Consider the following 24,470-nt stretch of genomic DNA (forward strand, 5'->3'; position numbering starts at 1 on the left):
AAAGACTGGACAATCGGCCGCTTTCTGTGCAGGTGCCGCTGGAACACTGCCCCCATCTCTCGTCAGCCCAAAAGCGGCGAAGGCGCTTTTGTGCTTCTTGAGGGTGACGGGCTTGTGTGAACGTCTGGGACTGGTAATGCAATTTCTATTAGACCGCTATCGTCAGCGAACTCACCACTAATTTCCTTCTTTCCTTCCCTACTCTCTCTCCCAGTAATCTTTGGTTTCCCCTTTGCCATTCCCCCGGTGTGAGGTAGCCAAGCGGACGTTATTCTGGTTAACCTGCTGTTTTCTTTCCTCGTCCTCCTACGTGATCATAAAGTAGGAAGGCCGCTTAATTGCCTAAGGTACGTAACGGACTCACGCCTGCCATAGGCGTTAAAGATGAATGTTAGCGCTTTTTTTAAAAAAAAAAAACGTTCAATGTATTTAATATCATATTTGGCGTGCGGATCCCAAAGGGCGCCGCGTATTCTAACAACGGTCTAACTAATTTCGTGTAGGCCGCAAGCTTAAGTTTAGAAGCACAATGTTTTTGTCGGTTTCTTAGCATGTAAAGTTTCGTCAAAGCCAATGAAACTATGCGCTACTCATGACTGCTTAAAAAACCGTGATGATTTTTCTCTAACGGACAAGGCCACCGACATCTAATTTTCTGCGACGCACTGCCCTAAACGCTATCGCATTAATAATAATAATAATAATAATAATAATAATAATAATAATAATAATAATGATATTTTGTTACCAACACTGGCCCGCATTCGTATGCAAACACACAAACGCGGCCGTCGCGTACGCGTGCGACTAACTCCAAGTACACCCAAAAGAGACGTGGCATAAGAACCCGCGAACGGCTCATCCGCGAGCACTCGTTCGTGCAGCGCACTTCCCGACAACGACCTGGGAAGACGACGCTGAGCGCCAGTCATCGCCGTCGAACCCTCCTCCCCCCCCCCCCCCCCCCCCGCCGTTCGCGCGGCGGAGGCGCACGTGGCGTCGACAAGTTATAAATGTGAATGGGTCACCGAGCGCGGATAATTTGCTCTCGGGAGCCGTCGAGAAAGGCTCGAGCGACGCCCGGCTTGCAACCGCTTCCCCCCCGCTGAAGGGGCCCCTAACAACCTTATTTTGGCAGGCGCGCCGGGGAAGAGACGGGCGGCCAAGCGCGCTGGCGCGCCCGATTTCTTGTTTTTGTTTTTGTTTGTTTGTTTGTTTGGCGAGAGTATCTCCAGCAACCACTGCCTGCTGTCAGGCTTCCCTGGACGACTGTTCCCTCGTCCTCCCTTTTTTTTTCTCGTCCCACCTTATCCCGTTTGAGCATCGTTAGCCGAGTGTATGACGGATGGTCGTGGCAGAATGATAGAATGACGCAATCCTGCTCGGGCTAGAACGCGCCTGCCCCCCTGCTCTTCCATCCTCCGACATCGTATACGACAACCCTGTAACACCGCGAGGAGACTGCGTCGTCACACGCGCGTGGCCTGTTCAAGTTGGCTCTTGTGTTTCGTCCGTGCTCCAGACTCATTCAGGCGAGAGCTTAGCTACGTCTGCGGTGTACTGTAAAGTGCGCACGTGTACGTGTAATCAAGCTGTGAGCGCGTTTCGAAACAGCTGCAGTGAAAAGATGCGAGCCCACCTTAAGTACGCGTACCTTGAGCCTCACTGTTCAGGAAGCATTGCCATATATTTTGTTGCTCTGCGCTTAATTTGAGTTCTCTAGACACGTGTGGATGCTCTTGCAATACAGAAGATGCTCTTAGGAAATGCAGTTCAGCAGCTCGGTGTCCTTTAGCTATACAGTTATGTTGCAGTTGCCACGCAACGGAATGTGTCCTTCTTTGCCTTTTCCTTCGGTGCCTCGACGTCGAGCGCTTCCAATACCTTGCGAATGTGAACGATTGAACATTTAAATCTGTAAACGGTGTTTCTGGCGAGCTGTAGCCGCATATTGCGTGATAAAGGGAACCCTGCGAGTGAAATGTGCGTACCCTTACCTCCCAGTATCAATAACTTAGCGCGCGAGGTGCAATACGCGATCAAAATATAGGAACGCGCGCACGCACGCGCGCGCGCGCGCACGCACGCACGCACGCACGCACACACGCACACAAAGGGGTTAACCGAGGTGCCTGATTTTTTATTGATCATAACACAAGAAGCGAAGAGACGAAGACACCAAGGAGAAAATAGGGTAAATTACTTGCACATACTCATTGAATTAAGAAAATGATAAATTAATGGCGATGAAAGTTGATGAAAAGACAACTTTCCGCTGATGGGGAACGATCCCACCTCTTTGCATTGCGCGTGCAATGAATTGCACGCGTAATGGGAAGACGTGGGATTGTTCCAGGAGGCGCAGAACCGATTTCCAGGACGTCCACTCTTACTCTCAATTTCTCATGTTAGTGATGCAACTTTGCCCCACCAAATTATTGCAAATTAATTCTTACACGAATAACTTATTGGATCCCTCTAAGCACATTTTCAGTGTTTATTTTTGTGTGTGTCAAGTATTTGGCAAGAAGAACGAATCACAGGGCCTGCAACCATACCGTTTCCTGCGTGGACTGCAGCTAGCTACTGCAGTATTATGCACCGCGCAGTGCAGCGAGCGGAGCGAATGGTAATTTTTCGAGGCTCAGCGCGCAGCCAAGCCGCAAAATGCAAATGTCAGCCGCCACAGGACCCGCTAAGCTTCGCCGCAGTTGCGTCCCGTGAACATTTGTCGAGACGCGCACGCGGGAACTTTCGCAGTCGTGAACCTTTACTGCAGCTCTTTTCCTTCCGCATTGCCCCCTCCCCCCATTTTTTTTTTTTTGTCTTTTGGTTCTACGATGCGAAAATCTTCCACCGCAATTGATGTTCGCTGCGAAAAGCCAAATAGCAGGCCTGCAAGTTTTCTTCCCATTCGTTTCTTTCGCATCTGATGCCGGCGCCCTGGAGAGTAACAACTGTCGCGCGTCAGTGCTGTGAAGCTTTGCTGCCGGGTTGGGACACGCGGCTCGATTTATGTTGCCGCACTTTCGTTCTGGAAGGACCGCCTGTCTCTAGTGCGCTGCTCGGCCTACAGCGCACCAGCTTATACACTGCCTAGCACGCGCAAAACACAGACGAAACGAAAAAGGAGGTCGGCCTGAAATAAACTGTTCACCCCGGGCCGGAGCTCGCATGACGTAACTCTCTGCTGATTTATTTCCGTGCGACAGTAACCCGTGTACGAAACGCTGAAGACCTACGCAAAAAAAAAAAAAAAAAATGACGCGTGATGTGCTTTGCCACGGGCCGTGGTATAGGATGTGCGTGGAGCAGGTGATGGCTAATGATACATAATTCCCGCTGACACTGGCCGTAAGCCACTGTCGCCCTGAGTCGACAGCCGAATGGTTTTGTCGACCAGCACGGAGATGTCGAGTCTACAGAGCCTGCGCCAAGGCGTCCCAATGCCAACAGTAGGTAGCAACTCGCGCTAGGCGCGAGCTCGTGCGAACGACTCCTGATGACCAGCAGGCGCATTGACTTGGGCAACCATGCAGCTGCCGGCGTAACGCGTGCCCAAATCTAACCGTTGCCGCAGTATAGGCACAAATGGCAATGGAATGCATTGGTGGAAGCGAACGTACGAGCTCGATTCCCCTGAGCAGCGGAATTTTCAGGCAACGCTACTCGTGATCCGGGAATTGTTTTCAAGGAAGAACCACTTGTAATTCAAACACGCGTACCTTCGTCCTTGCACAAAAGTAGTAGTTTTTTTATGTTGCTCATGTAACGTGTAGCTAATAGGCAATTTGGGAGATTGGCTACGAAATTGGTGAATTATTCCAAGTTATAATTAGAAATTACTTTTCAAGACCGCTATAAACTCAGCGCTGTTCGAAAGTGAAAGTACACGTTAAAATGAAATCGATAATAGCATGGAGAAGCAATAATCTTTAATTGAAAGTACACAAAACCAGCGAGAGACCAATTTAACAAGGCGTTCGGTTGGAGTCCACAAGAAATTCCCGTTCAGCGAAAGAACCATCTGTGGGGCTCAATCAATCCCACAGCAGAGGCCCCATCCGAAAGAATAAAAGGTTCCGTTAAGTCCAGGCCAAGTATCGAAGACGTAGTAGCAATATTGTTTTTCTTGCAGCAGTAAGGCGGTCGACAAGGCAGGAGCAAGTGATGTACTGTTTCTTCTTCATCACGAAATAAAACACGAAACCTTATCTGTTTAAGTAAAAGTTGAGGGAGATTATAAGGCAACGTAATTTTGCGAGGCAAACCTCAAAGGTTTTATTCAAGTGCTTCTGCAGCATGATCCTGACCAGAACTTGCTATATAGTCGCAGATAGTGTTCCATAACAGACATGTTTAGCAGCTGGTGTTCACTAAAGGACATATTTAAAGCTACAATGGTGAAAACAAAGAGAGAAAGAAACGATGAAATGGGTGTCAGGGGCGGCACATATTCTTTGCGTTCATTTCTCTTGACAATTCGTTTTCTTTTTTTAGCTCGTCTACAACTTGAATACACTTTACGTCTCATTAAAAACAAGAATATTAGTCGCAAGGGGAAGATACCGGCAATAGATGGTGAGGTAAGCCAGCGTTGTCATTTGATTGTTCAGGAAGTGCTGTGGGCGGGAGCGTTGTCATGACTCAGACGCCATTCTCGCGGCGCGAGTTCTCCCAGTTGAGGCGATTTTTTGCGAACTTTATCACGTGACTGTTCGGACACTTGCACGTGAAAGTACTGGACGATTGTCTCACCTTGCGGTGCATGTTTGGAACGAACAATTCTTTTTTGGTTAATGTAATTAAGGAGATCGCACGCGCTGTGGAAATAGGTGCACGCGAAGCTTGTGTGCGCCGGCCAGGAAAAATGGCGCATTTCGACGGGCAATCACGTGACAATCACGTGGCGGGACTTCGTAGAACAAGCGGAAGTTTTATTATGCCTTAAAACTCGTTAAATCAAGAATACACGACGTGCTCGACCCTGTTAGGGCGCGGCGAACGCGTCACGTGACCTGCAGCTTCCTGGTGAGCTTGAAGATGCGTGCCTTCATCACACACCGCGTAACAGGGGTGAATATGCTATAGTATCTCATGAAGTAATTAGCTATCTGAAGCTCACTAAACTATTGTGCTTAATCAAAGAATAACTGATTTTCTCCTTTCTCTCAAGCATCCCCAAAAACAATCGAGCACCGCAGACGTAATGCAGCAGATGCATGGGCTCGCGTCCTACCTGCGGCAAGTTGTCTTTCTTCTTTAAGTTTCATTCATTTTCATTCATTTCATTCGCGTTGTGTCTATATTTCAATTAAGAGAAGTTATTTTCCCTTAAGGGCTGTCCTTTAGAGCCAGTCGGTTATACAAAGTGTTCTTTTACACCCTACATATTTTCGATAAAAAGTGGTGAGCGCAGTGACGGTGGCGTTCTTCTTCTTCTTCTCCTTCGTTTTTTTTTTGCAGGAGAGTTCCTAGGCGAGGTGTACGTGCTTTGCGGCTGATAACGATAGCTTTAGAAAACTGATTAACGAAAAAAATCAATAATTAACTTATTTATTAGTGCCTTGGGGGCAGTTGTCTAAATAGGAAATTTGTCTAGATGGTAAATTCTGCAAGCTGTATGTTCCGCACAAACAGCCATTCTAGCACCCTGAACTTAATAAAAGGGTGCACTAAGGGTGTTATGCTAACGAGCGCATGCATTTTTGAAAATTTTCAGAGAAAGTCAGAGTGCAGAAAAGGTGTTTCGACATCCAATCCACCTTTGAGAGCGTTATTTTCCTGAGTTTGTAGATTTTAGAGTTTATTATCTAGCCCTCACAGACATCCACTGGTTTGTTGCCAAAGAAATTACTTCCGAGGCCGTGCATTATGGAAGACTGCCTTCTCTTCCTTAAAGACGCAAGCATCTGAAATACGAAAGGAAAATAAGAATATAGACCAAACTCACGTTGACACTTGAGCCCCTGCCTGAAGAGTCCGTAGAGAAGCGAGCCGCAGTGGTCGCAGAAAGTAGGGCTCATGTAGTTGTGCACCCGGAACCGGTGGGGCACATCCATCTTGAACCGCTCCCGGAGGTACTTGAAAAAGAGGGACAAGATGAAATGAGTTTGCTGTTTGGACGTGCTTGAAATGAAGTCAATACTGTCCTTAGGTTTAATAATGCTACCATCAACTTGCACAAGATTTTGCTACGTTTGACTAATGCAGATGTGATAATGCGTTACGGCGACGATTGGTTTATTATTTATTTTTATTATAATAATTTACAAATACTGATGTCTCAGTTTCTGAGACATAGCAAGAGAATACAGAATAATGGAAAAAAAAATGCAATTAAAAATACATTCATCAAAAATTCACCATAATACAAGAAAACGTTAACCGAATACATGATTGCGCAATTCTTTTTGAAAATGCTCAGTACCGAGTCTGCGCGGAGACCCATCAAGTTTATTGCATAAATCCACCGTCCACAGAAAGAAGGAAAACTTAAAGCAATCAAGATTCGACCTGAAGGGCACAATGTTCAGGGGATCAGATCGTCGAGTACAGCGTGCAGGAGCTGCAACAAAAGAAATGGGCTCCAGAACACTCAAGCCGGTGTGAACTATCTTATGCAGAAGGACAAAGCGATCGCATGTGCGCCGATGTTCGAGAGATTGCAACGTTAAAACCTGCGCACGCGAAGTAGGCGAGAATTGCCGGTCATAGCGAGGAAAAATGAATCTGATTGCTTTTTTTTTTGGACAGATTCTAACATAGCTATGTCGTGCTTGAGTTGAGGTGACCAAACAACCGATGCATATTCTAGTATTGGCCTGACCAAAGTTTTGTACGAAGTCAGTTTGCATTCTCTTGTCGAGCTGCTTAACGTGCGTTGGAGATACCAGAGTTTTCGACGAGCCTTATTGCAGATTATTTCAACTTGCTTGCGCCATATTAAATTTGATGTTAGAGTTACACCGAGGTACTTAAACTCCGTAACATGTATTGGAATGACGCCGTCATTAGTATAAGTATTAGTAATAAGTAAGATGGAGGATGGCTGCATAGCGTGGACATATCCGATGATTAACGCATAGCCACGTCGTCTCTATGCCAGGAAAGGTTAGCATCTTTGCGTCGAGTTATGGCTATCTTCAAGTGCCCCGCATTTATGGAAAACGCGTGAAGAAGCAACCGACTAGGTAACAAACTGCCCCACTATAGAGAACCCTTAATGCATAGTAACATCCATTTCGGCGACGTAACCACTTTGAACATGCGTGGTCGTTGCAAATTTTAACACAACACTGTTAGGAATTGGACCTTGAAGGAAGCAAATACGACGCCAAGGTTAACTATATTGACGAAAGTTATCTTGCACAGATTAAGCTTGAATGAAATGAGCAAGATCGCGTTCTTATTATTATAAAAAAAAAACATTCTCTCTTTAAGTATGGTCGAAACAATGATCACGGTCATCATCGTCATTACTTAAATTCATTGCCTCCAATGCAAGACAAGGGCCACAGGTAGAAATTTCTAACCGCGTTAGTCCGGTGTCGGTCGCTTACCACGTTCAATCAGTGCAAATTTCTCTAACCTAGCGTTCCATATAACCTTGCCGTTTATAGCGCCTAATTACCTTCTCGATTCATTCACTTGGTTTGATAGACTATCCGGTATCTCCTCTGTACAGTAACCTACCCAGCTCCACTTCATCGCAGTTACATCTAGAATACAAGCTACCCGCATTTCACACCTAGTTCGCGCTGCGGTCTCCTCTCACCTAAAGTTGAAGCTATGATTTCCCACAAGACTTTTTTTTGCAAATATTGTCTTCATATTATGCTTTATCTATTTACATTTGCGGCAGCTTTAGGATAAATATTTAGCTGAAGGCATTCATTATACAAAAGAATTTTCTAAAGATAGCTCCTTATGAATCGAGTTACGGTGCATGCACTGCAAAAATTGTCAGAGTTGCGCAATTTTGATGAGTCTGCTCTAGAGTTCACTGAAAGAATCAAGATGGCAGGATGATATTCGTGCATCTTCTAGTGAGACCTTGTAATTGCACATTAATTAAATTCAATTTTTTTACACTCAGCCATCGCGTATTTCATTGCGATAGCATTTATATGGACACTCCAAGGAAGCTTTCTGTATTAAGTCTAAGTACGTTAAGATCATGCCCCGCGCACTGTATGCCGTGAGTGCTAGCAGAAACGTGCCAGGAGTAGCCGAGAATGCCAATGGCTTGATAAGCGCCATCTTCTCGCGCGGACAATGTCAGAAGCCACGTGATTAAGCATGCGCGAAGGGGTGGCTAGGCAGGTCAGCGCGCGTCTGCTGCTGCAGCGCGGTCATGGCTACGCATGGCGCAACTGAACGTGTACGTGGACCACGTGCCCTCATCTGCGGTGGGTGCAAAGTCTGGGGAGCATAAACGGCTGATGGCTTCGTGGGTGTTGTCTAACCGGGCGCGTCTATTGTTGGCTGTCGCGTAACCTCAAGTTTCAGAAATGCGGAGAGGCGAGAGGCAGCACGGACCATTCCCTCCCCGCTGCTGAGACTCTTCATTACGCCAGCGTTCTGACAACGAGTGTTCGCGCTTATCGAGTGAGATCGGTTCACGTTGGCCAATGCGCACGTGGCAATATGCTTGTTCATTTAAGCAGAAAGCGAATGTTTACTGCAGTGTATACAGCCGATAAAGCTACGAGCGGTCCTCCATGTAGTTGTCTAATATTTTGATATTGCTATCAATGCCTCGCGTTTCCGGTGAAACTGCGACATCTCATTTCTCACAAAATATGTTTGAATCGCCGACCAACATCACATGACCAAGGTAATTATTGTTTGCCGGTATTACGAGGAAGTAAAAAGTATTCCTTCAGAATCGCGTACACAGCGCGGAACATCGTAGATCTCGCCAAGCATGGCAGCGGCTTGAAGTAAATTGGTCGTGCGCAGAAGCACTCTATACAGTTTGAAATGAACGGGATTTTAGGGTGGTTAAGCGGGCTAGTATTTCACACGTAGTTTAACGTTTGCGGTTCTTTCTTTTGTGGCTCTATTGGACAGAATTGGCGAAAATAATTCACGAGCACAGATGTGTACGCTGTGACTGAAGGTAAAAAGAAAGCCACCGTTCATGACTTAGTACCGTATTTATTCGCACAGTGCTCACACTTTTTCAGGCAGAAATTGAAGCGAAGTTGGGGAGCGTGCTAAGTAGGATAGGAAAGTTTACTGACAGGATGGTCTAGGTTCTAAATAGAAAAAAAAAAAATAAAGTGGACTTAAATCGAGGTTGTTGCGTCAGCCGCTGCCCGCTTAAACAAAACGTTACTTCCGAATAGCGGTAACCTTTCAAATGAGAGCACAGGATCGGCCCAACCAGGAACAGCAAAAGCTATTTATTTGCAGACACTAGCTAAACTTATAGTCACCCGCCGTGGTTGCTCAGTGGCTATGGTGTTGGGCTGCTGAGCACGAGGTCGCATTTCGATGGGGGCGAAATGCGAAAACACTCGTGTACTTAGATTTAGGTTCCCGTTAAAGATCCCCAGGCGGACGAAATTTCCGGAGTCCTCCACTACGGCGTGCCTCATAGTCAGACAGTGGGTTTGGTACGTAAAACCCCACAATTTAATTTTAACTTATAGTAATTGAACGTCTGATTCTGTTCCGAACTATTTTAATTGGGTGTCTACAATGACGTCGCTACAGGCAGGCAACTGTTGCTTCAGCAGTATTTTACGGTGTGATCACCAGTCAAAGACATAAAAAGAAATTGTTGTCAGTAGGTATTACGCGAGTACATGCTGTAATGCCTTTCATATGCGCTGACGCCCATGTTTATTCGTCGGTAAGGTTCTTTCTCGTGACACATTGTGCTTGTGACAACTATTCCTAGCGAAGCCTGCTTCTTCAAGACGGCCAACAGCCATCCCAAATTTTTGTCATCAAGCCATTTATCATCACTTTAGGACTTCATTATTATTAAAGTAACCTCCGACATTGCTGAGCACGATAATGCCATGTACTAGAAGCAATTTGACAAGGTTTCTCATGTTAATCACTACCTTTTCTTTCTCCTCCTTGTTTATTTATTTCTCGCAGACACGCATTGATCCGCAGTGAAATAAAATACGGCGCCTTGCAACATGCCTTTCTCACAGATATTTTACCGCTTTCCATCTGAAGTCTTATGTTAGCTGTGAATACATTGCACAATTTCCTTGAAATGCCTGAGGCGTTCAAGTTTATAGTCTGGGCGACATTCAAGGATATCAGTCTATTCCTCCAGCAAAAATGTTTATGCGACATGACCTGAAGTGCTGTCGCACAATGTTGCATTGTTATCGAGACACAAACATTAAAATGTTTGCAGCTTCCATGCTTTCTTTTTTGGCGCTAGATGGGATAGATACAAAATAAACGTGGTTGCGCGAAACTTGGTGATAGATTTTTGTGAGGTAGCACAAACAGGCCTAAGCATTTTCCACACATATTTTCCCTCTTGTCAAAGATTATTGTTGGACATGACAAAAAAAAAAGTACATTAAGTGCGCGAGGCTTGAGATGCTCGACTGCATGTCAACGCATACCTTATCGTCCTTACGAATATACATTCCGGTGAGCAAACGACGCTGAAAAGGGAGTATGAGAAACTGAATTAGAACTGAATGAAATGTCTGAGTATCAAAGTTTATACGTGCTCCAATTGCACCGAAGAGCCGGAGATGCGTCCTGGCACTCGGAAGGAATTAGGTCCACGTCGGTGCATGAAAGGAAAGCTTTCAAGCTGCTCAGGCATTTGCTAGGCCTGGCCCGAGGAATGCGTGCCTCGACGGTGCTCCGGTCGCATCAGACTCAACGGGGCTCGTGTATTTCGAATGAACAGTGACACAAACGCTCGACCGTGTTCCCGTAAGCTTCGCATTCCTGGCATTGCGCAAAACTGCCTCAAGAGGAAAGGGGGGGGGGAAGCGCTCAAAATGAAGAAAAGAAAAAAAAAATGTATGATTGCTTTCGAACTTCTCGGGCGGGACGCAATGAGTTCGGAAACGTAAAGAAGCTTTGATCGCCGAGGCATGTAACTTCCAATTGCTTCTGCGTATGCTTCTACGTCGTTCCGAGAGGGCGTTCGGGGTGGTGCACTCAGTCAGCCGATTCTGCAGCAAAACGAAAGTGCCCGTACCTAAGAATTCGTTTAGGTGGCATTTTTTAATGCACTGATACTTCGAGCACACGATTCTAACGCGCTCCCGAGGTTACCTCGGGAGCGCGTTATTTTTTCAAAAGAGCCATTCATTGCTCAATTTTCTTGCAGCTAGCTCACCATGATTTGAGACTAAGATACGAGTAGCCACAGAGTCCGCATTAATGAGATTCGTCCGTGTATCGGTGTTTTTAATAAAAATCATTTGCTTATATTATGCCGAATATCTTCAGTAGGCCTGGCCATTATGTAAGGGCAATGCGTAGCGATAGATCTGTGGCCGCGGTGCACATATCCTCCAATACAAATTCACATAATGTTATATTTTCCTTTTGGTATCCCCTGTCACACCGGTTTGCTATAATCAGGCGATGTACGGGATTTGTAGCATACTGAACCTCGCCATGGATACAAGACATGTACAGCTAGTTTCGTTTTTGTCTTTCCCGCGTATATTATGTGGTTTTAGGTTGGTTTTACCTAACTGAACCGATATCTTTCTCCGCATATTTGCTGGAACTACTGGCAATTTTGTGATCTAACCTAAGCGCTACTTTTGTTTTTCTCTTGTTGCAATTTTTTTTTCTAGCATATGCGCTCTATCGCTACTAGTGTGCAGTGTGAGAGACCTCTGTCGGGCATTAATTTCCTTGAATTTCTGCCACCTTCGGAAATGTCTTCCTAAGTGTAAGGAATAAACTCCAATTTAAAATGCAACTAAAGTGCGCCGGGAACAAAGCATAGTTAGTGTAGAGCGCAGTAGTCAAAAGAAGCTCTGTTTGGGGAAAAATGAACGCCCGCACAAATGTGTCGGAGACCTCAGCGATTCCAGTTTGTCGTTAAAACTGCCTGTCTTTTTTTTTTCCTGTAGCAATCTACGTTCGTTATGATAACCCTTCCCATGCATGGTCTACAAACACAGAGCCATATGCAGCAACGCCTGCGTTCACACAAAAGTCAAGTCAAAATGTTTTCGCACTATTTCTATGTATTTCTTTATACAATTTGCCCCTAAAAATGAAAGTACCCCATCGTTTTCCAGAAGCAACATTAAAAAGTAATATCGCACAAATGTCCGCAAGACATGTCTGTTAAATTTTATTTGTTTCTAAATGTGACGCATCAGCGTCGGACAATCCCGCAGAACTTGGAAAGCGCAGCATATTGGTTTAAATTTACGTGTTAGCATAGTTAGTAAACTGCAGCATTCTTTGAAAAAATCCAGCAAAAATGATTAGACATCATAGAGTACCACAACAGCAATTTGTAGAAAAATTTAATAACGTAACCTTGTTTGAACAGAGAAAGACCGTTTGTAATTTGAGACCCAGCACAGCAAAATTTAGTTGTAAATTAGGCTTTACCGCACGACCCGACATCGGGAAATGCAAACCACACAAATACAAACTGGCATCCACATGTAGCACGTGCAGCCGGTTAAAGAAAGGGAACTCAAGACAGATGAGGATCATTGTTTGGGGCCAAGATAAGCATAAGGGCGCACGTTTTCTTTATAAAGTCGAGAAGGCATATCAGTTATTGCGGCTCCTGAATAATAACATAGGTAGATCGAGCTACCCACTTGCTTTAAAAAAATTAGTGTTTGTCACCAAGTGGACATTTAAAGGCGATATTCGCGCATTTTTAGGTGGCCTCATGGAGGTCGCTAAGCAGACTTCCTTTCTTTCGAAACGAAATAGGCGTCTCTTGGCCCGTAGCGCCCTCTGTCTAGAGAGGAGGAAACTGTGATTAAGCAAGTGATGCGTTTCGAGGATTTTTTAAGACGCCTGTCTGCCTTTGCCCTTTGAGTTAGGCATACAGGGCCACTGTGATTGATACCCGCCGCGATGGCTTAGCGGCTATGGTGTTTTACTGCTAAGCAAGGGGTCTCGGGATCAAATCCCGGCGACGGCGGCCGCATATCGATGCGACGGAAATGCGAAAACGCCTGTGTCCCTGCAATGGGCGCAGCTGCAAGAAACCGAGGTGGCCAAAATTAATCTCGTGTCCCCCACTACGGCGGGCCCCGTAAACATGTAGTGGTTGTGGCATGTAGAACACCAGAATGTAATAAATTGAATACACATTGTTCCGCATGATATACGAAGCACGCTTCAAAGAAAGCTGTATATCATAGGTGAATGAGAACAACACGCATATTATTCGGAGCCTTCCCGAGTACTTGTTGGACGTGGAATTAGCTAATTAGTCTAGTTTTCGAGATTTTAACTATTCGTTTTAGCACACAGGCAAAAGAAAAATTGCACGGTGTGTTCAGAAAATAAACCTAACAATGCTGTTTTCATGGCGTTATATTTTACGCGGTTCTACTTTCGGAGCAGCGAAGTCCGAAAATTAAAATAGAAGGAAATCACGCCACCCCATGCTTGCACCGCTGTCCCGCAACAGCCTATAGCGTGTTTCCATATAATCAAAGCCACGTGGCCTTTGTAAAAACACGCGAGCCGCACCGCCACCCTGGCGACACGACGTAGATTGCATGGTACCGTCGTTGTAAGGATAGAAATCGGTCCCTATTCAAAATGATAGGGACAAGCATTAGACTTTGCGTCAATCTACAGATTTTGTTAGGTTTTTTCTTTTCTTTTTTTGCTGACTTCTCTTTTGAGACTTAGTAGAGTGTCTCGCGCGTACTGCTATTGCCGATTGTGTTGCACTGAGCGGGCTGTGGCCTTTTGCCAAGCTAATCAAAGTAGCATCTTTTACCCACGGCCTCCTTCAACTTTCTGATAGAAAAAAAAGAAATGCTATTCCAGCGTACTGCGTTGACTGGCTGACGCTTAAAATTCATATAAACACAATTGACTGCATTTACAAAGACCATGCGGGCTTCCTTCTTTGAAAACACACTTGATAACGTTCCAAACTATACGCGCAAGCACTGAATGACGTCATAACGTGATAACGTTTCAAACTATACGCGCAAGCGCTGAATGGCGTCATAACTTGTTTTGCATATTTCTCAGAATTTCTGTAGAGCCTGTAAAATAAAACCGCGTAAAAGCTATTGTTTTGGAAACAACTTCAGTACACACCTCTGGGAACGTTCTACAACTTTTCAGTTCGAACTTTTCGCTGCAATGAATAATTTAAAATTTCCAGAGTTGAGCTTATCAAACTGGCCAACTAATCACACTTCACAAATATTCTGTGTGACCCTGGAAGACTGCGAGCAATGTGATTTTGGTCTGAATCCCGAACAATGTACTGTTTTTTTTTTTGAAACTTGGTTCAAGTTACATAAAATCCCAAATAAATGATCAAAGATTATAGCGTATAGAGAGAGACAGCAAAAGATAAGTACGCAACAAAGGGGTGCCATTTATGTACGGGAACATGTGTATATTTTCTTCGTCAAATACATGATTCTCAAGAGATCCTAGATTTTTATGAGGCGGCGGCTATCGTATTTCGCCTAATATCAACATATATATATATATATATATATATATATATATATATATATATATATATATATATACATATATATATATATATATATATATATATATATATATATATATATATATATGCAGGAATGAGACGACGAACATTTTGGAAGACGTATTTAACGTTTTCGGCTGGTGGCCCAGCCTTCGTCGGAGTACAATCACAATACCCTTACTCTGACGAAGGCTGGTCCCCCAGCCAAAAACCTTAAATAAATACGTCTTCCAAAATATTCGTCATCTCTTGCCTGCATATGTTACGTCGGCTCATGCGTGCTGAACGTTAAAGAAAACAGATATATATATATATATATATATATATATATATATATATATATATATATATATATATATATATATATATAAAGAGGAGAAGTGGGGTTAACCGAGGGGCCCGATTTTTGTTAGTCATATCATAAGAAGCCAACAAACACTGCCACCAAGGACAACACAGGGGAAATTACTTGCGCTTAATTAACGAATTAAAGAAACGATAAATTAAAGGATATGAAAGTGGATAAAAAAACAACTTGCCGTAGGTGAGGAACGATCCCACAACCTTGGCATTTCGCGTGCGATGCTCTGCCAACTGAGCTACCATGGCGCCGTTTCCCCATCCACTTTCTTGGGTATTCGTGTTTTCTAGTAGAACCCTGGGAGTGTTAGCCAGCACCACAGCTCGCAGACCTTGGCGGCGGACGTGAAACATCCTTTCTGCCGCAGGAGTCCCGAGAACGTGATCTTTTTGGGTGAAGGCAACCGGTCAATAAACCCACACATGCTACCTGAAGGCATCAATGTTGCCGGATTCGAGACCCTCGTTATGAAATAAACAAGAAATGGGGTTAACCGAGGGGCCCATTTGTTATTAATCATATCATAAGAAGCAAACAAACACGGACATCAAGGACAGCATAAGGGAAATTACTTTCTTAATAAACGAAATAAAGAAACAATCAATTAATGGAAATGAAAGCGGACGAATAAACGACTTGCGCAGGTGGGGAATGATCCCACAACCTTCACATTAAGCAAAGTGTTAGCTTTTTATGATATGACTATATATATACTGTGATGCAACAGTTATCACGACGTTTATTCCGCGTCAAAGATTGGGCGGACCGACCACGCCCACAGCACGGAGCACACTCGAGAGCCAGCCCCACAAGCGATGATGAAGAAGAACCCCATATGAACCCCACATGATGATGATCATGTACAGATGACAAAGAATAGCTTATAAATTCCCACACTAATGTCCCCTCGCGGGAGAGCGGCCATCCTGGCCGCAATTCAAAGGGGCGGTGAACGTCTCGTGAAAGGCTTCATACGGGAAACGTGGACAATCTCAGCGGCGCGGCAGCGGCGGTCATTTGGAACAATAACTGGTTCCACGCGATAGTTCACTGGAGAAGTCTGCTCCAAGACTTTGTAGGGGCCGATGAACCGAAGCTGAAACGTGTCACCCAAGCCAGGAGTACGAACTGGTGTCCGGAGTAGCACTTCCTCGCCAGGGCGGAAGCACACGACGCGATGAGAGGCGTCGTAAAGCTGCTTGCGGTCCTGTTGCCGTGCTTCGGTGCTGATGCGGGCGAGCTGGCGACAACGCAGAATGCGGGACACATATTCTTCGCAGGAGGAAGGACATCGATTGACAGTTAGCGCGAAGAAAGAGACGTCAAGACAGGAAGAGGGCGAACGACCATAGACAAGGTAGAATGGCGAGTAACCGGTCGTGCGTTTAACGGCGGTATTATATGCAAAAGTCACGAATGGCGAAATGGCGTCCCAGTTTCTGTGATCCGGGTCGATGTACATGGCTAGCATGTCTGACAGCGTGCGATGAAATCGCTCTGTGAGGCCGTTGGTTTGCGGATGGTAACTGGAGGTAGTCTTGAGGGTGGTTCCCGAGGCTCTGAGTACTTCGTCTAGTAGTTGCGAGAGGAATGCTTTTCCACGGTCGCTCAGGAGGACGCGAGGAGCACCGTGACGCAGTATTAAGGATTGAAGTATGAATGCAGCAACTTCAGAGGCTGAGGCAGAACTCACACAAGTTGTTTCGGCGTAGCGTGTCAAGTGATCAACGGCTGTCACAACCCATCGTTTACCGGTGAGAGTCACAGGAAGAGGACCATACAGGTCAACGCCAACGACCTCAAATGGTTGCGACGGACAAGGAACCGGTTGCAGTTGTACGATTGGAGCTGATGTAGGGAGCTTTCGACGCTGACATAGGGCGCAGGAAGCGACATACCTCGCTACACTGGAGGACAATCCAGGCCAGTAGAAGTGACCTTTGATGCGGTCATAGGTTTTCTGGAAACCAAAGTGACCAGCAGTCATGTCGTCGTGAGAAGCCTGCAGGACATGAGCACGCAGAGAGCGTGACAGGACAGGAACCCAGCGTTGACCGTCAGGGTGATAGACATGACTGTACATGACGCGGTTGTTAATCTTAAATTGCGTCAGCTGCCGACGAAGGCGGGCGTATAGGCGGGCGCGAAGCTCCTTGAAGGTGGTCTATGACGCGCCGACAGTAAGAGTCGGCAAGTTGATGAAATTGGAAGGATTTGTTGTCGTGTGGAGGCATCTCGTCGACAGTGGCCAACAAGAAAGCATCTGAGGAGGGATCGAGCGAAAGCTTGTCACGGATGGTAGTTGGAGGTCCATTGCATGGCGTCGTAGGAAGCGGACAGCGAGAAAGCGCGTCTGCATCTAGGTGTTTTTTTCGGCACTTGTAGCTAATAGTAAAGTCCTATTCTTGCAGACGAAGAATCCACCGACCAAGTCGTCCAGACAAGTTCTTCAGCGTTGAAAGCCAGCATAATGCATGATGGTCTGTAATGATCGTAAAGTGGCGGCCGTGAAGATAAGGTCGAAACTTCTGCACAGACCAAACGATAGCTAGACATTCCTGCTCCGTGATGGTGTAATTCTTTTCGGCGTTTGTCAGAACGCGACTTGCGTATGCGATGACCCTCTCACCTAAAGTGTCGTCTCGCTGTAGGAGAATGCCACTAATTCCGTGACCACTAGCATCCGTATGGAGGAGGGTAGGAGCAGCTTCATCAAAATGGCGTAGTACTGGTTCAGATGTGAGAGCGCGATTCAGATGGGCGAACGCAGATTCACATTCGGGAGACCACACAAAGGGAACATTAGAACCCAGTAATTTGTGCAGAGGAGACGCTATTGAGGCGAAGCCCCGTATGAATCGGCGGAAATAGGAAGCGAGGCCTAGGAAACTACGCAAATCTTTAGTCTTTTCGGGACGAGGGAAGTGCTGAACTGCCGAAACCTTGTCAGGACCAGGACGAATGCCATCTTTGCTCACAATGTGACCTAGAACTTTGATCGTCTTGCTCGCAAAATGGCATTTCTTGGTGTTTAGCTGAAGTCCAGCGTTGACAAGGCACGTGAGAACTTCATTCAGACGTTGCAGGTGCTGAGAGAAGGTTGACGAGAAAACAACAATATCGTCCAGATAGCACAGGCAAGTCTTCCACTTCAGGCCACGAAGAACGGTGTCAATCATGCGCTCCTAACGTTGCGGGCGCATTGCAGAGGCCGAATGGCATGACATTTAACTCGTAGAGCCCATCTGGTGTTGAAAACGCTGTTTTCTCTTTATCGTCCTCATGCATAGGTATCTGCCAGTAGCCGGAACGCAGATCGATGCTGGAGAAGTACTCGGCACCCTGCAGGGAATCCAAGGCATCGTCTATTCGCGGCATCGGGTATACATCCTTGCGTGTGATCTTGTTAAGTGCTCGGTAGTCGACACAAAATCGAACAGAGCCGTCTTTTTTCCGAACCAAAACAACGGGGGTAGACCAAGGGCTAGGAGAGGGCCGTATTATGGTTCATTGGAGCATGTCGGTGACGTTCTCGTCAATGACTTTCCTCTTGGCTAGTGATACGCGATATGGTGTACTACGCACGATGGATGTACCATCTGTCTCTAACCGATGCGTCGTAATCGAAGTCTTTCCCCACGAAGCTGAATGCGCGTCCAAGGAAGCTTCATGTTTTTGGAGCAAAGAAAGCAATTGTTGTGACTGCGAAGGTGTCAGGTCGGAACTGATGGCAGCTGCAAGAGCTGAAGGAGATGCGGCCCGTTTGGTACAAGGACCTTCAGAGGAAGCTGGTTTAAAGGAAAGAACAGATATAGACTCCGATTCAGTGGCGCAAGCCAACGTAGTGCCTTTAGGGATGAGAATCTTTTCGGATGTCGGATTTGTAGCGTAGAGAAGTGCAGAGCCATGATCAAACCTAACGAGCCCTGATGCAAAGGCTATCCCTCTTGCAAGACAGCGTGCAGATGGTAATACGAGCACGTCACCGCAGTCAATCACATCAGACGTGATAGTAACGATGCTTTCATGGCGAGGAGGTAGCGCAGTATCTTCTGCAGCAAGCAAGTGAAGGGGTGCGTCATCTGCATGAAGTGAATAGGTCGTGTCGGTCATGTGGAGAACGCGTTGCCTACAGCAGATGGAGGCGGAGGCCGTAGAAAGAAAATCCCATCCCAATATGAGCTGCTGGGCACACGAGCTTAGCACTGCAAATTGTACGTAATGCAGAAGTCCATCGATGGAAATACGAGCAGTGCACATGGCGATAGGTCGAATGGCAGCCCCTTGAGCAGCGAATAGCGTAGGTCCATCATAGGGGGTCGTAACTTTCTGAAGTGGCGAACACAATTCACGGTGAATAACTGAAATACTAGCACCCGTATCTATTAAAGCTTCTACTTGTACACCTTCTACTACAACCAATATCACATTGTACGGACGCGATGGAGGAATTTCTGTCCTGTCATTCGATGCAGCTTTTCCTCCAAAAGCTGCATAATTTAGTTTTCCGGACGACGCTTGGCGAATTGAGAAGCAGGTCTCAGTGGGGACGTAGAGCGGCGAAGGGGTGACGGCGAGCGGCGTCTCGCAGGACGGTGCGCCGTCTCGGATGCTACAGTAGGCGATGGAGAGCGTCCGCGCGGTGGACCATAAGGACGGCGTTGGTCATGGAAGCTCCCTCGACGTTGGAAAGTAGCTCTGGGCGATACGTCATATCCGCGACGCTCGTCTTGCCTGCGCTTGCGGCAAAAACGTGCTATGTGGCCACGATAACCGCAGTAGTAGCAGATGGGACGAGGAGGACGCCACTGCGGATGGCTGGTTTGGTAGGTGCGCTGGTAGTAATGGAAGCGATGTGAGCCGGTGTTGGTTTTGGAGGCATCGGTGGGACGATGACTGAAGTAGCGGCGGCTACTTGTGCGTACGTTGATGGGGCCCTAGGGGTTAGAGGGTCCGTTTACGCTGCACCAGCCATTGACGCCAATTCCTCCTTGATGAAGTCTCGCAGAATGTTATCGGAGGCATGACAAGGCATAAGCCCTGTGGCTAAGCCAAGATACTGGAGCTCTTCTCGAATTATTGCGCCTATCATTGCTCGTAACGTAGGGTCGTCGGCGGTAGTGTTTGCAGTGGTGTCTGGCTGCAACCATACTGATTCGAGTTCGTCAAGGCGCTGGCAAGTAGCGACGATATCAGAGAGGGTAGCGGGGTTCTTGATGGCTAAGGCATTGAAAGCGACCACGCCGATGCCTTTGAGGATGTGGCGAACCTTGTCTGATTCGGTCATGGCCGTGTTCACGCGTCGACAAAGAGCAAGCACATCCTCGATGTACGACGTATAAGATTCACCGGGTTGTTGCTTGCGAGTGTCGAGCGTCTTTTTTGCGAGGGCGGAACGAATAGCCGGTGTGCTGAAGATTTGGCGGAGCTGCTGTTTGAAAGCGCCCCAGTTCGTGAAATCAACCTCATGGTTGAAAAACCAAGTCTTCGCTACTCCTGTCAGATAAAAGGCGACGTGACGTAGCTTGGACGCATCGTCCCAACGGTTAGCTGAACTCACTCGGTCATAGTCGTCCAGCCAATCCTCGACGTCTTCACCGCGAAGTCCAGCAAACAGATGGGGATCACGCTGGTGCCCACTGACAATCCAATACGGAGAGGCTGGGGTAGCCGAGGCCGAGATGGTGGATGTAGAAGTGCCTGTTGGCTCGTCCTGCGACATGCTGGCGGACAGCTGGCACAAGCGGCGACCCGATCGAAGCTCCAGGAGGTTCAGCGGGGAGTCAGAGGACGGAGGACCGAAGAGCACACTCCACCACTTGTGACGCAGCAGTTATCCCGACGTTTATTCCGCGTCAAAGTATATATATATATATTATATATATATATATATATATATATATATATATATATATATATATATATATATATATATATATATGAAAGAGTACGACGTACGTTGAATAAGCACAGTATATTGCAGAAATGAAACAAAATACATAAATAAGTAATAAAATAAATTAATTAAGCCTTTTCTCACACTGTTCCTAAAGTACTGAAAAGCTTGCAAAGCACTCTCACAAGCACCGACATTGCTTTTGTGGCAACGGCAATACATATGGCGTTTGGTTTGCACCTGAAACCAATTATTTCCTTTCTTCTCTACACAATATGAATCACCCTCGTCTATTCCAGAAATTTATGTGCATGGTATCTAAACGTCTATATTTCATGCAGTTAGTTTGTCTAGTCATTGCTGTTCTGCTGTTTTTGCTCCGCATTTACTGCAGTGTCGACCAAACACTCTCGTGACGCAGTTCGGCCCTTCGGAGTACACTTTCTGCACATACTCTCAAATTTTGGTAGCGTACACGGTAAATCTATTCCGGATGGCCCTTGCCCGCCCCATACCGAGCTTTGGTCAGCGCTCTAGTCGTTCGCCTGACCTTCGCTAATGGACCAATGTTTTATTTTTGTACTAATTCGTTTACAACTTCTATCACGAATGTGTCTTTATGTGATTAAATCATCACATTATTATCATCATTATCATGGTTCACTCGCACTTAAAGAGTGTGTGGTTTATAGCATTTCTGTAGTCTACAGTTTGTAGACTGGACAACAACTCTAGAGGGACTCAAATCAACTCATCAGTAAAACAGACACTTTACGAAACAACGCATCCATTGGTAAGTGGTGAGCGGTCACAGAAGGATCGGTAACCTTCGCACATCTGCGGTATAGTGGACTCTTACCAGCGTGGCTTGAGACTCCTTGACAGATCCCGGGCATTTGGCCAGGAACTTGTCGTGGCACCGCTTGTGCACGGTCACCTGGCACGCTGGAACAGTAGCATCGCTATTGAGACTCTTAACTTGGGTCGCCAAGAATTAGAGGTGAATGGTTAGAAAATAAAGAAGAAGACATTTAGAGCAGAAAGTCGACCCTCTTTACCGCACTGGACACATCAGCTTACTCTCTCTCTCTCTTGCTATATATATATATATATATATATATATATATATATATATATATATAGACATATGCTGCAGTGTGTGCAAATATAACACTATACAGCACAGACAAGAGTGTTTGTCGGAGTAATATGCACATGCATCGATGCCGGCTACTGCAGTATTTGAATGAAGTGTGTATCATTGTAAAAAAGAGCAAACAGCACTGTTGATAGGTTGGAAAATAAAAGATGAACACACATATGTCCACAGGGCAGTTAGGTCAAAAAACGCGTGACAACAGCAAATACACGTCTACGCTTTCCCACGCTATGGCAATAAAGATACTAGGCAGGAAAATAAATATATTGTCATGCGAATTCGAAAGCAGTTCTAGTTGACAAATATCGCACGATCAGCGAACGCATGATCAGGGTACACAAATGCGTGGGCGTTTACTGGAGCCGCAAGAAAAAAAAGAAAGAGGTTTTCTGTGTTATGTGCAGGAGTGGAAATGATCGTGGTAGAGGTTTGACACCCGTAATGCTTATGTGACTATGGCAGACACCATTGAGGGATATTGCGGCGGTCTTGAAACAAAAGTAATCGCTCAAAAGGACTCGTTGCTGGGCTAATGGCGGGGCTTGGTGTCCCTTCTTTTCCGGGGTGCGAAGCGGACAACACAAAGGCGCTTCTGCGTTTCTTATTCTACAAGTCTGCGTATCGTACTTGGCGCCCCCTGCGAATAATTTAAAATAATGGTTAATTAAGCTGAATTACTTATTTACTTATGCGAAAAACAAAAATTTGTCTCAGTTACTATAGGCTATTGCGAATAGTATGCGTTCAGTTCAATTCGCTTCCCGCGCGCCTTTCATTCTTAAATTCATGGCTCAAGTTATGTGGGACATACTATATATATATATATATATATATATATATATATATATATATATATATATATTCCTCAGGGTTCCGTACTTGCACCAATCTTATCCTTATTTTCATTAATGACATCTGTAACAACTTGACCTCAACAGTTCGGTTGTTTATAGATGACTGCGTTCTTTAGAGACAAATTATCACCTCTGAAGATACTAATATTTTACAGGCCGACCTAAACAAAATTTCACTTTGGTGCGAGCAATGGCAAATGGAAATTAATGTTTCTAAAACAAAAACAATGACATTTACCAGAGCCAGTAACCTTCACTTAGGTTCGTATTTTATGAACAACATATGCATAGAGAATGTGTCCACATTAAAATACTTGGGAGACCATTTAACTTCAAACTTTACATGGAATGATCACATTGATGAAATAATTTCGAAAGCAAATAAAACACTTGGATTCATCAGGCGAAATTTGTATTTAGCAAATCAATGAACAAAATTAACAGCTTACACTGCTCTAGTTCGCTCAAAGATTGAATACGCTTCTATAATATGGAATCCAAATCAGACTTACCTAATAAACAAGCGTGAATCTTTACAAAATAAAGCAGCACGTTTCATCACTAAAACCTACTTTAGAACATCCAGCATCGCGGCTATCAGAGTCCCTCCAGTTACCCTCTCTAGAAACACGACGACTGTTAGCACTGCTTTCCCACTTCCACAGATTGTATCATATCCCGTCATCCTTTACGGCATCCCATATCAAACCCCCGCAAAAAATTTTCCCCCGCCTCTACCATCCCTTCAAAGTGCTTCCCATGTTTGCGCGTACGAATCTCCTTCGACAATCACCGCTCTTTCTTGCTATTTATCGCTGGAACAAGCTGCCAAAAGAAATTGCTTCTGTACGTGATCATGACTCATTTGTGAGTCATTTGAAGCGCAGTTTTACGCATGTTGAGTAAAAACAGAATTTTGTGCCTTTGACGCATTGTAAGTGCATCTACATGCTTTGTACCGAGTGTGTTTTCCCCATCATGTATGCATGTCTTTCTCGTCCTTTTTTTTTCTTTTTTATATTTTCTTGTTGTATACGGTGATGTTACCACGGTGTTCTATATTGCCTTTCCCCCCTAATTGTGCTTGAACATATATATATATATTGTCACGTGGTGGTGACGTTGAAGAACACAGTAGCAATACTGTGAAAGACAAGACTTTTATTGGGCGAACCTGTCACCACAAAAACAAGCTACACTTATAGCACAACGATAGCGGCGAACACGGTCAGCGATCGTTGAAAATCTGATCAGCGGGTCAAGCGCGTCGGCTTTTATACAGCAGTCATCGAATGTTCAAGACTAATCGTTGGGACCCGTATGCCTTCCACAAAGTTCTACATCATTCGAGTCACGCGATGAAATCAGATGACACAAGGTTCGCCGACAACAGACAGCGGATAGAAGCATCGATAACATTCCAGAAACTTCCGATACATGTAGGCGCGTCCTGCGCTGTGCGATAACATTTGTTAGGCGGTGAAACGTGTAGCCCGAGAGAATGCAACGCTTAAAAA

At 45.5% G+C, this 24,470-nt stretch overlaps 1 protein-coding gene across 2 annotated transcripts in view; it reads right to left on the bottom strand.

Annotated features, from left to right (window-relative positions):
* Window positions 1–24,470, bottom strand: part of LOC126529608 (putative protein kinase C delta type homolog) — a 647,502-nt gene that overhangs the window by 215,116 nt on the left and 407,916 nt on the right. For both annotated transcript variants that reach the window (XM_055069906.1, XM_050177127.2), the window contains 2 exons: window positions 21,800–21,885; window positions 5,954–6,083 (listed from right to left, as the gene is read on the bottom strand). In XM_055069906.1, the coding sequence (XP_054925881.1) occupies window positions 5,954–6,083; window positions 21,800–21,885 (216 nt within the window). The remainder of the gene's footprint in view (window positions 1–5,953; window positions 6,084–21,799; window positions 21,886–24,470) is intronic.

Source organism: Dermacentor andersoni, chromosome 9 (genome assembly GCF_023375885.2).
Source record: "Dermacentor andersoni chromosome 9, qqDerAnde1_hic_scaffold, whole genome shotgun sequence".
NCBI lineage: Eukaryota > Metazoa > Arthropoda > Arachnida > Ixodida > Ixodidae > Dermacentor > Dermacentor andersoni.